At 39.2% G+C, this 15938-nt stretch overlaps 1 protein-coding gene across 1 annotated transcript in view; it reads left to right on the top strand.

Annotated features, from left to right (window-relative positions):
- Window positions 1–15938, top strand: part of COL6A5 (collagen type VI alpha 5 chain) — an 83535-nt gene that overhangs the window by 65863 nt on the left and 1734 nt on the right. Inside the window, exons 37-39 of the mRNA XM_029940830.1 lie at window positions 9849–10538; window positions 11904–12000; window positions 12916–13160. Coding sequence (XP_029796690.1) covers window positions 9849–10538; window positions 11904–12000; window positions 12916–13160 — 1032 coding nt within the window. The remainder of the gene's footprint in view (window positions 1–9848; window positions 10539–11903; window positions 12001–12915; window positions 13161–15938) is intronic.

Here is a 15938-nt window from a genome sequence, read left to right as displayed (position 1 = left end):
CCTACCACTTTGGGGTGCCGGATTTGCTTTGCGTTCTCAATGGAGCTGAAAGCAATGGAGTATTTCCTATCACTGAACAGAAGCGGGAATTCCTGTTTCCAAAGGATTCCAGGTGAACTGCATTATGATTTTATTTTATTCATCTACGACCACTGAACGCTCATCTCTCCCTCCACCCATCTAACAAACATCTAACAAAACACTTTTTAAGGACTAAATATATAGAGATAATGTAGAGATGATAATATGCATTTGACCACAACCTCTGCCATATAAAAATTCACCGGAAAATTCAGTCCTTCCCAATTATGTAACAATGAAATACACATAGTTCTTTGGAATTATGTAATGAAAAATGGATGGTTTAATTCTAAGCATCTTGCAAACGTAGCATTTTATCAGGCATGCTATGTTAACCAATATTTAAGATACAGTTAGTTTCCTTTCAAGATTAAAGAAGGACAGGATAATTAGTAATGAAACATTACAAATTTGGTGTAGGGCTCACTCATAACTTTAAAGGGCCTCAGGCCATAGGAAGATTTCAACAGATGTACTTTTCAATGAATTCCATCCAGTAATGAGAAGGAACACTTCTGCCTTTCAACTTATCTGGAATTGTGCTTAAGGGAATTTGCACAGTCTTTGTTTCACATTTTTTATTTTCTAACCTGACTCAATCACAAGGTATTAGAGCTGAGAAGGTGTTTAGTGATTACCTCTTGCAGAGTCACCTGGGGGCAGCCTGCCCTAGGAGACTTACTGCAGTGTCCAGAGACAGACTTTTGTTGTCACAGCTGGAAGGTGTCACTGGCATCTAATGGGTAGAGGCTATGGGTATTGCTAAACCTCCTACAATTTCAGACTTCCCCCTCACAACAAAGAATCATCTAGACTGTCAATAGTGGGAGAAACCCTGTTATAGAAAAAACTTCACGCCCCCAAGGTCATTCAGGAAGATTCAGAATAGGGCCTCACCATCCCTACACCCTGTCCACTGTTTCCCTCTTACACTCTCAAAATTCTGCTAATTTAAAAAAATTACAAAACTACAAAAATTGAATGTTAAGAATCTCAAATCAAATAATTTAGCAAACAGCTATTTGTAGTGTAGAATATATTCTTTGGTTTTTCCATAAGCATATTGGTTTACATAGTTTCATTCAATTGGATATTCTGCTTTTCATGCAATATGTCATATGTTTTACATATTGCTACGAGCTTCATACTAATTTTTCTGTGTCCTCATAATGTCATAATGTTGCTTTCAATGAATGCATTTATCTCTTGTCAAACACTTACCTTGCCTCTACATTTTGCTGTCATGTATTGAACTTGAATCTATTACCTTGACTTCTGCTAAATTTAAATCTGTACTGGAATTAAATGCAGCAGAATTGGCTTCTGAGTCCCCCGTGGAACACTGGTGGCATGTCCTACTTTCATGTCAGTACTGAATTATATATTTTTTTTATATGTTTATTTGAGAGAGAGTGCGTGTGTGTGAGACTGTGTGTGAGCAGGGAGAGGGGCAGAGAGAAATATAGAGAGAGAATCCCAAGCAGGCTGTGCACTGTCAGCATGGGGCCCGATGGAGGGCTCAATCCCACAAACTGTGAGATCATGACCCGAGCTGAAATCAAGAGTCCAACGCTTAACCAACTGAGCCACCCAGTAGCCCCTGAATTTTAATGTTTCATGAACTTTTTAGGAAATTTCAATAATCTTGTCGTTCTTTGGGGGGATAAACTGAATTTCCTAATCAGTTTAAGATATTTAAGACAACCAGTTTTGGTTATCTTTCCTGAAGGTTTTGCATGTGGACAAACCAAGGCAAACTGATTGTTCAGGGTATGTGGACTTTCTGAATTCAAATACACGCAGCAGTTGCTCCTGTATGTTTCATGCAATCATTTATTGCAAGTGATAAAGCAATGTTCTAGAGTACTAGTGACATTTTTTCATGTGGACTCTTTTTTATGGAATAAAATGTGGATGTTTGAAGTAGTGATTGGGAGATAGTGATGGTGGTGGTAGTAGAGGTGGTGTTGGCACTGCTTGTGGCGGTGGTGAAGACAGTGGCGGTGAAGGGGTTTAGCTGTTGCTGCTGCCGGTGGTAGAGGTGTGTAGTAGAGATGTTGATGGCAGTGATATTGTTGATGGCGGAGCTGGAAGTAGGGGCATGAAACTGGGGCAGTGATGATCCTGGTGATGATCCTGGTGGTGGTGTGGAGGTGACAGTGACGGCCCCCCTTGAAGGCTTACTGGATGAAAGCACTAAGCACTTACATGTATTTTCCATGATTACTCAGATGTCCTTTCCTGTAGCAAATATGTGTTTGGCTCCTGTTCTGAGTTAAGCCCTGAGCTAGTCCCTTTGGGGGGTTAGACAGGTTTGGGTTTTTTTTTTTGTTGTTGTTTGTTTGTTTGTTTTTCAAAGACTCCGAGGCCCTCTCTTCAAGGAGCTTATGGTCTGATAGAGTAGAGTATATTCTGTGTGTACAAAAAAAAAATGCATAACATCAGAAAGTATTCAGTTTAATTAAAAGTGCAGATGTAATGCTTTGGTTAGTCCATGCAGTGCAGTTCTCAAAGCGCCCTGTGCACTGTCTCACTTGCTGACGGAGCAATGCCTGAGGAATAGTCGTACCCACAGAAGCTACTGCTTCCTTGGTGCAACTCTGTGCCAGGCGCGTGCTAAGCACGTTACATACATGATTTCATTTCATCATTACCAAAAAGTCTATCGTTTTTATTATTCTTACACTTTGTGTTTTGCAGATGAGACTATTTAACATGCAGAAGTTAAGAACCTCAAGCAAAACCACATAGCTTTAAGTGGTAGAGCCAGGATTCAAACCCACGCCCACCTGCTTTTATCTGTGTGTGCCCGTTGCCTGCTTGGTGGCATTGTCTGCATTTACAGATGAGGAAATATATCCAATGGCCAAATTTGAGAATAAGTTCAATCACATCATCATTTGGGAGACTTATTTCTAAGTAATTTTGGTAGTGCAATTTTATTTTAAAAAATTTAATTTTATTAAAAATAATTCCTACTTATAAACTCATTCAGAGGCCAGAGCACAGAATAACACCATAAAGACCAAAATGCCAGATCTGGGTGGTTTGGGTCTAAATCATTCCTAAGGCATGCATTACTTTTTCTCAAGATTCTGGTACCTTCTGCAGATGGTTATTTCAGAGCATGAAGCAGACAGCAAGAGTGAGTCTTTCAGTCTAAGTGCCACCTAGAGAAGTCTAGGCCAAAAAAGGCATATATTCTAAGTCTTTGGGGGCAAAAGATGAAATCTATTTTAAGACTTTCACTCCTACTTGTTCAGGCAGATGGGAGAAAGAGGAGCTCATACAACAAAACTAGGGAATTTTTAATGTGTCTGTATTTTCCTTTGGAGTAAAATCAATGAGACACAGTCAAACATACTCTTGAGCCTCCCCCCCTTGCTTTCCCAGCTTAGAGCTTGGCCAGCGACCTCAGCAGACAGGAGGGAGGACAGGCCTGGAGTGGCTATTTTAAATGGAAAGGTAGGTGAGTTATTGCCAACTCGTCCGTAGTGAAGCCTTCATAAACACAGCAGAATGAGGTTTCTCATTTCCGAGAGCACACTCACAGATGCGTGTGCAAGCTGTGTTCCACTACTATCAGCTGACTATGCATGTTTTCTTATGGAAATTCTGATTTCTGAAATACAGTAACATGAGAAGGATTTTCAGATGTCTGAGGCTTTTCTATTTGTTTATTTCCCTCTAAAAATTTTACTTGTGGAGTACTTAGTATATGTTAGGCACTGTGCAAGCTTTATTTAATTCTCTAAAAAACCTTACAAGGTTATAGTTTATTATTATTTTTCAGATAAGGAAACTGAGATATGGAGGGATTCAGGGTCATAGGTAACCAATGGCAGACAGGACTCACACCAACTCCAAAGGTTCAGCTCATAACCACTGTGCTACAATGCCTAGAAAAAACAACATTGGAAAGTTTTATTTAATTCATCTAGTTGCCTACTTTTGGAAGAAAACTTTCTCTGGTGGCTTCAGTCAGAAGGAATAGAAATTGACCAAGAACACTATTCTTCGGATCTGGTCCCAGGGACTCTGGCCAAGTGGTTAATGTGTCCTTTAATGTGACTGCAGTGTTCATATATCTGATGACTGGTCCTTCTAAAGGAGTTACACGAGTGGGGCTCAAATCCTGCCTTTTCCCCTTTGAGGCTGTCATTTCTTAGCCAACTCATTTACTGTCTCCAAGCCTCCACTCGCTCATCTGTGGAAAAGGAGTGATGATAATCTCACCCTCATAGTGCCTTGTGGAAGGTTGCATGAGGGAAGGCATGCCCAGAACTGAGCACAAGACCTACAGTGAACTGAATGCTCAATTAAATACTCAGAAAGTGGGAAAGTAGGAAAGAAAATATGGCCAACCTCATGGGAAGCCTGAAAAAACAAGGTTAACTTGAAGATCTCAGCTACAGCTCATGTGGAGAAATACACACACATAAGGTAGTCTCAGGGTGCATGTGGCTTGCCTATGAAGAACATGTGGCTAATTCTGGCCCCTGGACAAAGGGGCAGATCACTGGACAACTCATGCATATCCTGAGGTTTCTCACAAATACCATGAAAAGCAATGTAGCTACTTCACAGCGTACTTAATCCCAATGCAAGTGGCTCAGGCCCTGAAGATTCTTCCTTCTCTCTAAGTTCCCTTTCCACCCCCACTTCTCCCTAAAGTTTCTGGCACACACATGGCATTACGGCTTACATGTTGGCCAAAGTCAGGCAAATCTCTGGGGACGCTTCCCTGGAAACCTAACTGGATCCTTCATTCCTTCCGAGTCTCCTTCACAATAGAGTGAGCCAGCCCTTCCTCTTCTGCCATTCTGAGGAAATTCTTCCATTGACTTGAAGATGGGAATTTGGCTCCTTGACATTTCCAGAAAATACACAGCATTGCTGGGAGCTATGAGTATATTGTATCCACACTCCTGCCAGGTTTTCTTGAAGAAAAATATTTTTTGTGGGTTCATACTCCCTAAGTAAGATAAATTTAATTCAAAGTGGAAAAATCATTCTTTATGTTCAACTAATTTTAGAGTTTTGGAACCATAAGCATCTACATTTAGCTTCTTGAATCTCATGCTAATCTTTAAGTAGGAAGAGAGCCTATGTTTACAGATTTTATAGGCAAAAATACACACCATTAGAAAATAATCCCGCTGGGTCCTTTGGGAACAGATTGAGATTTTGCTCAGATATAAAGAGAAATTTGGGGGAAAAAACAAAAATCTTTTTGATGTGAGCATGCATGAAAAAAAATATTTCACTAACATAACCTATCCCTCCGCTTCTGTCAAAACATTTATGAAATACTTTTTCTCATGTTTTAATAAAGTGTGTTGACTGACCTATTTAAGGAAGCCAGAATGCTTTAGTTGGAAAACAAGAGATTCTGATGACAGAGCAGGTGGTGGTTAGTTAACTCCAGGATGGTAAATTTCAACATAACAGAAATGACCACTTAACTGACCTCCACAGTTGCTAATATCCTATAGCCAAGAGCTCTAGAAGTGGTTTTGGTGGTGATGTGTTAGGGCTAAAGCATGTTACATAGCAGTCACAGCAAGGAAGAATATAAAATAAATGCTTTTGTCTGCACTTTCTAATTCTTATATAATAGTTTAATTAGAAACATTTATCTTGATAAAATTCTGAGAAGAATTTGAAACTAGGTTCCTGGCAGGGAAGAAAAGGCCCCCAAGTTTTAAACATGTTTGTGAAATACAAAATCCTGTTCAGTTACTGCAAGTATATTGATAAAGGAAGAATCTAGTATATAAATGATGGATTCTGAGTCCTTTTGTGAAAAAGAAGAGAACATAGGAACATCTCAAACAAAATGGCCAGTTCTTATCTATTATATATCTCTACACACACACACACACACACACACACACACACACACACACAAAACGATACTTTTCAAGCTGCTAGACATCAGGAATTCAAAGACTGGTCCCTGAGAGGCAGAAACAAATGAGGTAAAACCTATGATTGCTGCGGCTTACTGCCATGGTGCAGAACGGAGGAATTCAAGTGGAGCCCAAGGCACTCCTAGAGATGAGGAGGCAGAGCTGAGAACCCAGGGAGACCAAGATGGTAAGAGTTCCCAGGACAAAATACCAGAAAGGAGAAAGCTTCAAAGAGAGAGAACCCCAGAGATCTGCAGAGGGTCCCCTTAATTATTCAGCAGAGTGGTGACAGTACATACATAAGAAAATGCCCTGAGCCGGGGGGAAGAACCATCAGAAAAGATTACAGAATAGTGCCAGTTGCTCACGGAGGGCCAGGAACAATGCCTTTTCCTGCCAGCAAGCCTAGAAAAACTCATAATTCATAGAGTATTAGAGGAGAAAACTCAGAAAGGTCTTGTCTCAGTAGTGGGGAATAATTAGCCTTAAATTAAGCATGGCTCTGGATTCACCAAATAAATCATAATAGCACAACCCAAAAGGATCAAACTGTTTGCATGTAACATGAATATTTATAGGAATACAAAAGTGTTCTACATCAAAAAAGGAGCATTTCACAATATCTGGCACAAAAAGACGCCTGGAAGCATGACCATAATCAAGAGCATAATCACTCTAAAACAAAGCAGAGCTGCCACAGATGTTAGAATTAGCAAAGATATTAAAATAGTTATTATAACTATATTCCATATGTGAATAAGTTAAGTAGAGACATGCAAGATATAAGAAAAAGATTCAAATAGAATATGTAGAGATAAAAGTTGCAATGTCTAGGATGAGCAATACATTAGATGGCATTAATAGCAATTTAGATTTGGTAAAAGAAAATATCAATAAACTTGAAGATATAGCAATAGAAATTATCTACAATGAAACTGAGGGAGAAAAGTTTTTTTTTTAAAGTGAAAAGAGCATCAGAGTTTCAATAACCTCTCTCAATAATTGGTAGAAAATCCTCACCTAAGGGTATTTATAGAATACTCCACACAACAAAAGAATTCACATTCTTTTCAATATACATGAAACACTTATCAAGATAGTCCATATTGTGGGCCATAAAGCAATTCTCAAAACTTTAAGAGACTTAAGTCTTACCAAATATATTCTCTGATCAAAACAGAATTCAATTAAAAATCAATAGCAGAAAGATCTTCAAAAAATCCTTTAAGTATTTGGAAACTAAATGAAACACTTCTAAATAATCCATGATCAAAGAAGAAATCAGAAAGGAAACTGTAAAGTATTTTGAAATGAATGGAAATAAAATCACAATATACCAAAATTTGTGAGATTCCACTAACACAATACTTACTATAGCATTAAATAGTTATGTTGGTAAAGAAGAAAGTTTTCAAATCAGTGACCTCAAATTTCACCTTAAGAAATCAGAAAAAGAAGAACCCAGGGTAAGCAGAAGAAGAAAGGAAGTAATAAAATTAAAGTGGAACTCAATGAAATAGAAAAGAGAAAATCAGTAAAACCAAAGGGTGTTTCTTTGGAATATCAATAAAATTGATTGGGGGCACCTGGGTGGCTCAGTCGATTAAGCATCTGACGGGTTCACGCCATGATCTCTTGGATTGTAGGTTCAAGTCCTACACCAGGCTCTGTGCTGACAGCTCAGAGCCTAGAGCCTGCTTCAGATTCTGTGTCTCCCTCTCTTTCTCTCTGCCTTTTCCCCATTCATGCTCTGTTTCTCTCTCAGAAATAAATAAACATTAAACAAAATTTTAAATTATAAACTCACCAGGATAAAAGAAAAGACATGATTAATATCAGGAATGAGAGAGGAAACATATTCTATGCATATTAAAAAGATAATCAGAGAATATAATAAAATTTTGCCTATAAATTAGCTTCGGTGAAATAGATTTCTTGCAATTTTCACAAATTACCAGTGCTCATTCAAGAAGTTATCTAAATAACCCTAAACCTATTAAAGAAATTGAATTTGTAGTTCAGAATTTCCCTTATGAAAAACTCCAAGCCAAAACGACTTCACTGGTAAATTCAACAAAAACATTTAAGGCAGAAATAATACTAATTTGACACAAACTCTTACAGAAAATTAAAGAGGAAGAAATTCTTTTCCAGCTCATTCTTTGAGGCCAGATTACCATGATAGCAAAACCAGACAAAGGCATTGCATGAAAATGAAAGTACACACCAATATTCCTCATAAACATAGATGCAACAATTCAAAACAAAATTTAAGTAAATCAAATCCAATTGATATTAACTTGATTGTTGTAATCATTACACAAAGTGTAATGTTATTAAAATACCACATTGTACACCTTATAATTTTTACAGAATTTTTATTTGTCAAAAAAAATCCAACAATAGATAAAAAAGGTAATGTGGAGTTTACCCCAGGAATTCAGTTATTTGAGTATACAAACATCTAATGGAACATTTGCCCTGTTAATAACATTATCTATGGTGGTATTTTTTGCATTCTATTTCTATTATCAAGCTTTTATGACATTAATACAGGTTAATTGATTAATTTGCGAGGATTGTTGTGAGGAGTAAATAAAGCAATAAATACAAAGCATTAAAAATGGAGTTGAGCACAAATGGGGATCAATACATTTTTGCCTGTTATAAATCTACTTCTTGCTTGATTAGGTTTATTGACACACTCCTTTCATGGTAAGAAGAATATTGGCTACCTACTTTCTGTCTTTCTAAGCTGGAATTTCCTGTTGTGGCTTCACCAACCAGCCACCATCCCCATGGTTGTGGACATAGTTTTATGATCTATTAGGCTTAGAGCAGTGCTACTTGGAGTGTTGATCTGCAGCAAGATACGACATTAGCATCAGATTATCAAGGCACTGTTTCCTTCATTGAGAAAGTCTTGCTACAAAAAATTTTTTAAAAAGGGTGTCAGCTGAACCGAACAGTGTATTTAGTCATGTAGATGACTTACAACGTGGTGCAAGTTCCTTGTTTTGTCATGGGCCAATAAGCTGTAGACTGGCACTTAACCAACATCTTAGAGTATTTAATGCCTTACAGAGAGTTTGGATTCTAAAGTCAGCACTTATACTTGTTCTCATGACAGCACACTGTGGTGCATATTTTGAACATGTGTATAAAGGTCCATGTTTTTGACATCAACATATGTGACTTGACATATGCAGGGTTACTGCATAATAATTAGATCTCATGCAAATGTGTTCTTCAAGTTTTGTGATCATATAGAGTGCACTAAAAATAGTTCTATGTTTCTCATCTTGCATATGAAAATAGCTAGAGGATCAATCAAAGATCTTTTTTTTTTAAGTATCCGTTTTATTTATTTTTTATGCATTTTTTTAATGTTTTATTTATTTTTGATACAGAGAGAGACAGAGCATGAGGGGGGGAGGGGCAGAGAGAGAAGGAGACACAGAATGTGAAGCAGGCTCCAGGCTCTGAGCTAGCTGTCAGCACAGAGCCTGACGTGGGGCTCGAACCCACAAATGTGAGATCTGACCTGAGCCGAAGTCGGAGGTTTAACCTACCGAGCCACCCAGGTGCCCGATCAAAGATCTTTTAGACAAAGATCTGAGATGGGCTGGCAAATATTTCTTTTCACATGACAGCCCCTGGTGAATGCCACTGGTTTCCCTTGAAGTGTGTGGAGAATGTATCTGAGAACAACTACTGTAATTGATTAATGATGCCTGCCATGGGTGTGGGAATGAAGCATGGTAAAAACCCCATGATATGTATTGGCCAATTCTGGCTAGGAGTTCCAAGTCTAGCCTTCTACTAAAAAGAATGACTTGAGCTATTCTATTGCAGGACATGAAAACCATGGCAGAAAAGAAGAACCAGGTCTTACTTATGAACCTGGCAATACCTCTCTTCAAGAATATTACATGGATGTGGCTTTCCTTATAGATTCTTCCAAAAGAATAGGAAATGAGGAGTTTCAGGAAGTGAAAACTTTTCTAATCTCAGTGCTTGATTACTTTCACATTGCCTCAGACCCACTGGCCTCCACATTAGGAGACAGAGTGGCAGTCCTGAGCTACTCTCCTCCAGGCTATATGCCCAACAGTGAAGAATGCCCTGTCTACCTGGAATTTGATTTGGCTACTTATAACAATATATACCAAATGAAACATCATCTCCAAGACTCTTTTCAACAGCTCAATGGAGATGTTTTTATTGGCCATGCCCTGCAGTGGACACTTGACAATGTCTTTGTAGGAACCCCTAACCTGAGGAAAAACAAAGTTATCTTTGTTGTATCTGCTGGTGAAACCAACCCCTTAGACAAGGAAGTCTTAAGAAATGTATCTCTGAGAGCCAAGTGTCAGGGCTACTCCATTTTTGTATTTTCCTTTGGTCCTATACACAACGACAAGGAATTAGAAGAATTAGCCAGCCACCCACTGGATCATCACTTAGTCCAGCTTGGCCGAACCCACAAGCCAGATATGAGCTATATCACCAAGTTTGTCAAGCCATTTGTTCATTTAATCAGACGTAAGTCATTAAACCTTTTCTCTCCTATTGCTTTTGCAATGGATTTAATGTTTCTGTGTACAATCCACCATTTGACCTAGTAATAAACTCTTTACTTCAGGGGAGTGTGGTAGAGTCTAAGGTGTGAGTAGGAGTGACAAGATCAGAGAAAAATATCAGGTCTTACTGATCTTGAACTTTACTGCTGCACTGTCAAAGTCTTTGCCAGAAAAAACCCATATAGGTTAAAAAAAAAAAAAAGAAGTCTCTTAACCCTCATCTGTTTACCATGTACTTGGTACTACGTACCAGACTCTTTAAATGGGTTATATCATTTAATCCTCAGTTCAGTCCTCAAAGGAAAGAACTAGTATCCCCATGTTACAAGTGAGCATACTAAGTAAGGTTCAGAGACATTAAATAAATTGCTCAAAAAGCTCACAGTTTCATAGTTGGCTAATTCTAGACTCAGCCCCAAGCATTCTGACCTCAGAGCTGTGCTCCTGTTCATTAAACTATATTTTAGTCCCTATGCCCTTAAGGAAATACACTGTTGTAATCAGTAATTTCCCACTACCACCAGCCTCCATCTACTCCAAGGACTTCTGTTTTACCTTTCACTATAAATTACCTTTGGCTATGACTTGAATTCTTTTGAGCCATGGGAATGAATCTCTTCTAGACAGATTGTCTGTCCCAGACAGTTGTCTCAGGCATAGCCAGGCAGGGGCTTAAGGTAGGGGGGGTTCTATAGTGGGGTTTTGAGGGTGAGTGCCCCAGCTTCTGTCCATGTGTTGCAATTTTAGACATGGGTACAGCAGTATACCTAAGAGTGTGCAGCATCAAGCCAATCTGGCCTGTGCTGGGGAGTAGGAGTGAGGCAGGAGCCACACTGAATAGTTACCTGCAGCCCGTGCACATTTACCAGGGAATGACAGAGATGCAGATTTCCTGCCACTCACAAGGCTGCAGGGCTCATGTAACCCTTAACAATCTTGGAATTCTAGATTTATATATAGTAGTAAAAAAAATTGATGCTTTCTTCCAACCCCAAGGTAAATAGGGCAGACCATTTCAATAGCTTAAGGCATCTTCTGGAGAGATCTTCTTGTTAGAGGGAGAGAAACAGATGTTAGAAGGAATTGAGAAATGTCCTTGAATCATATCACAAGCCTGTAACATACAGGGCTTGAGCATTTTTGACTAGTCACTGCTGTATCTCACTGACTTTGCCAATGAGGCATTGCAATGTTGAGGGTGTCTACTTTCCTGGGTCCCTTCTAAAATTAATTTGCTCTTGAAAACACCACAAGAGAAGATAAACTGACTTTGGGAGATAGAATATAGAAGGGTAAAATTGAGATTAACCAGCCACTCTCTCTCCAGGTGCCATCAACAAATACCCCCCTGCAGATCTGATACCCAAGTGTGTTAACATCACCTCTCCCAACCCAGAGAACGTTGGCTCAGAAAACACTGTATTGTGAGTTGACAAAATCACAGTTTGGGTAATACTACAGCTGGACACAGTCCTTGCAAACATCATTTGAAATGAATGGGGTTTTAGTTTTCGGGATGCAAGTTTGGCTGTTGGAAGCAGGTGTGTGTGTGTGTGTGTGTGTGTGTGTGTGTGTGTGTGTGTGTGAAGCAGGTGTGTGTGTGTGTGAAGCAGGTGTGTGTGTGTGTGAAGCAGGTGTGTGTGTGCATGTGTGTGTGAAGCAGGTGCGTGTGTGTGTGCATGTGTGTGTGTGTGTGAAGCAGGTGTGTGCATGTGCGTGTGTGTGTGTGTGTGTGTGTGTGTGTGTGTGAAATATTCCTGGTTTGTGATGACTGCATGGATCGGGGGTTAATAGCAGATAGAATATGAACCATATTAGAAAGAACCATGTTTCGATTTCTGTTGCTTTTAGGAGAAAAACAAGAGGCTCTTATTAATACCTTATACAACATCACCCTAATATTGAGTACTGTCCAAACAGAAAACTTATAATATCAAAGACTAGCTGTAGCAATTTTAGAGCAGAAGAAAAACACAGAGGAGAAAAAATTGTGAAAGCAATAAAAACATTTACCATTTAAAAACCAGAACCCATATGAAAACTGGTAGGAAGGATTCTTTTAAGTTTGATTTTGCAAAGTACAACCCTAAGTACTCAATAAAAATTCAGTCATGAAAATAATATTGCTTTGGAGCCCTAAACCCCTGATACAACCTCCTAATTTCCCTTTGGAGTATTAAAAATTTGCCCCTGAGTCAGATTTCATCCACAAACCGCATTTGGACTATTCCAGTCACATGCATAAAATTGATTGCTGTTATAGATCTTCCTGTATTTACATTTAATTCTGCAAGGGGCTTGGCTAATGTGTTTTTCATCTCTTTTCTCTGTCACCTCAGCCTTATTCCTGAGGTGTATGAAATAGAGACAGGAAACAGTGAGCTGGTTGATGAATGTGGTTCCCAGGAGCAGCATTCCTTTGTATTAGGGAACAGTCCTAGTAATGGCTCTGGGACCACTACTGATTTGATCCAGAAGTTATACATGCTGTTTTCCACTGGAGAAATGATGGTGAATGATAAGGAAGAGGCACGTTCAGAAGGAACGCCAGCTCTAGCAGATGGTAAACATCAAGATAAAAAAGGTAACCTTGAGTACAATAGAATTGAAGACCCTGAAGTAGCTGTGTTTGGATTTTGCCCTGGTGGAAGATGAGCAAGGATGAGCAAGGAGAACCCACTGGGACAGTGAGATGACAGGATAGAGGAGCCCTATCATCCAGGGCTGCAAGGGGTTCCCAGAATGAGGAGGCAAACAAGATAAAACTCCAGAGAGGTAAAAAAAAAAAAGAGTCAATGGTGTTGGCAAAACCAGAACTAGAAGTAGATGTCAATGCTTGGTGTGGGGTCAGAGAATGGAGACAGGAGAGGAATGAGAACAAAGACCACACATGTCCATGGTAGACAAGCGGGTCTGTACATCCTTGTGCAAAATCGAGGTGAGGAGGAACTATACAATGAGCCTCTCATGTTTGAGGGTCTGCCATCTCCCAGAGGACTCTGGCCATGCCTGCTCTGAGATGTGGGCTTCTAGCCCAGCCCCAGCCCCAGTGGTGCCTGGAATGGACAAGGCTGTTGTGGTTCTGAGATCTCTTTGGAGGCTGAGGACAGATTCTTAGGCTACGTGAGGAAATGGTTCTGGACCTACAGCTAAAGAGAAAATGGGAGATGAAGAACAGAAAATGATAGTAGGCTCTAGAGCAGCTATTCAGCTGCTGTTTTGCTGTGCACCGAAACTATATGGGAAAGTATTTTATTTTATTTTTTTAAATAGTTTATTATCAAATTGGTTTCCATACAACACCCACCCACAAGTACCCTCCTCCATCACCACCACCTCTTTCCCCTTCCCCTTCAACGCTCCCCCTTCCCCTTCAACGCTCAGTTCATTTTCAGTATTCAGTAGTCTCTCAAGTTTTGCATCCCTCTCTCTCCCCAACTCTCTTTCCTTCTTCCCCTCCCCCTGGTCCTCCATTAGGTTTCTCCTGTTTTCCTGTTAGACCTGTGAGTGCAAACATATGGTATCTGTCCTTCTCTGCCTGACTTATTTCACTTAGCATGACACCCTCGAGATCCATCCACTTTCCTACAAATGGCCAGATTTCATTCTTTCTCATTGCCATGTAGTACTCCATTGTATATATACCACATCTTCTTGATCCACTCATCAGGTGATGGACATTTAGGCTCTTTCCATGATTTGGCTATTGTTGACAGTGCTGCTATGAACATTGGGGTACATGTGCTCCTATGCATCAGCACTTCTGTATCCCTTGGGTAAATCCCCAGCAGTGCTATTGCTGGGTCATAAGGGAGTTCTATGGATAGCTTTTTGAGGAACCTCCACACTGTTTTCCAGAGCGGATGCACCAGTTCACATTCTATGGGAAAGTATTTTAAAATAAATATTCTTGGGTATCTGTGAAAGCTGCAAGCATCCATATCCTATGACCAGCGATTTTACTGATATTTATATGCACAACAGAAAAATATATATTCACCAAAAGTCATGTCCTAGAATGTTCACAACAGCACTATTTGTAGTAGCACCAAAGTGGAAACAAAAATGCCCAATAGCAGGTATGGTAAATAAATTTTGATATGATTACACAACAAAATACCATACAGGTATGCAGTATATATGTACATGGCTATATATGTATGCAGTACAACAAATGAATTCTTCTTATATACATCTACAGTGTATATATTAGATATAAGTATAATTGTAAATATAGCTAATGTATAGATATTGAACAAAATCAGCAAAATGATGGAAAATAAGAGAGATGAGGGTAGAGGAAATACAGAAAAATATAGAAAGGGGAGAGAGGTGTAAGAAAAGAAAAATCAAATATAAATACAGTGAAATATCTAGTTCCAATCAAGAAGGACTGAGCTCATACTGCCTCTCTCTTCTACTGACAACCTAAAACTATGCAGAAAATACAAAAAGTAACTACCTGAGATCTCCAAAAGGTAACAAAAAGCAGATATATTGGGAAGGGGCATGATTTTTCTTTTGTTTTCTTTTGTGGTTTTGTGCTAAGGGCAAACCCAGTCCTGGAACTGTGTGGTGACAGTGTGGCAGGAGGCTAAAACTCAGTAGAACCCCCATATTTCTGGGCAGAAGAACTAGGAAAAAGGGCCCCCATTTGTCAGAATTGGTGAAAGAAATTCCTACTTCCCCCCCTCTTTCTTCTCATGGTTTTGCTCTGAAGTAGACAAAATTTGGAGCTGAGTGTAAGGCTAGCTAGCTAGAATTAAAGAGAAACCCTATTTTTCTGGCCAGAGGAACTAGGAAGATAGGCCCTGTTGGCCAACATGTGGGGGTAGCCCCAGAGGCAAGAGAACTGGAGAAGGGGATCCTCTAATTCTAATTATGGGAGCTGCATAAGCTTTCTACAGAGAACTATAAAAGGACTTTGAGTCTATACAACATAATATTCAAAGTGTTCAGGACAAAATCTAAAATTAGGCAACATACAGTGACCAGGAGATGTGAACGATTCTCGGAGGAAAAGACAACCAGTAGACAACTCCATTAAATTAGCAGCTATGATAACTATACTCCATGAGAAAAGGTGAACAACTTGAAATGAACAGAAGTAACATTATCAGCAGAAACATAGAAATAATTTTAAAGAAGGAACCAAAAGGAAGTTTTAGAAGCAAATTACCTGAAATTTAAAAAAAGATTCACTGAATAGGCTCAAAAGCATAAGGAGGATGACAAAGAAAAGAATCAGTGAACTTGAAGATAGACTGATTATATAATCTGAGAGTTTTTTCAAAGTGAACAGAGCATTGGAGACTTATAGAACAATATCAAAAAGCCTAACATTTGTTTCATTGGCATTCTA

Source organism: Suricata suricatta, chromosome 5 (genome assembly GCF_006229205.1).
Source record: "Suricata suricatta isolate VVHF042 chromosome 5, meerkat_22Aug2017_6uvM2_HiC, whole genome shotgun sequence".
NCBI lineage: Eukaryota > Metazoa > Chordata > Mammalia > Carnivora > Herpestidae > Suricata > Suricata suricatta.
This window is presented reverse-complemented; position numbering and strand designations above follow the sequence as displayed.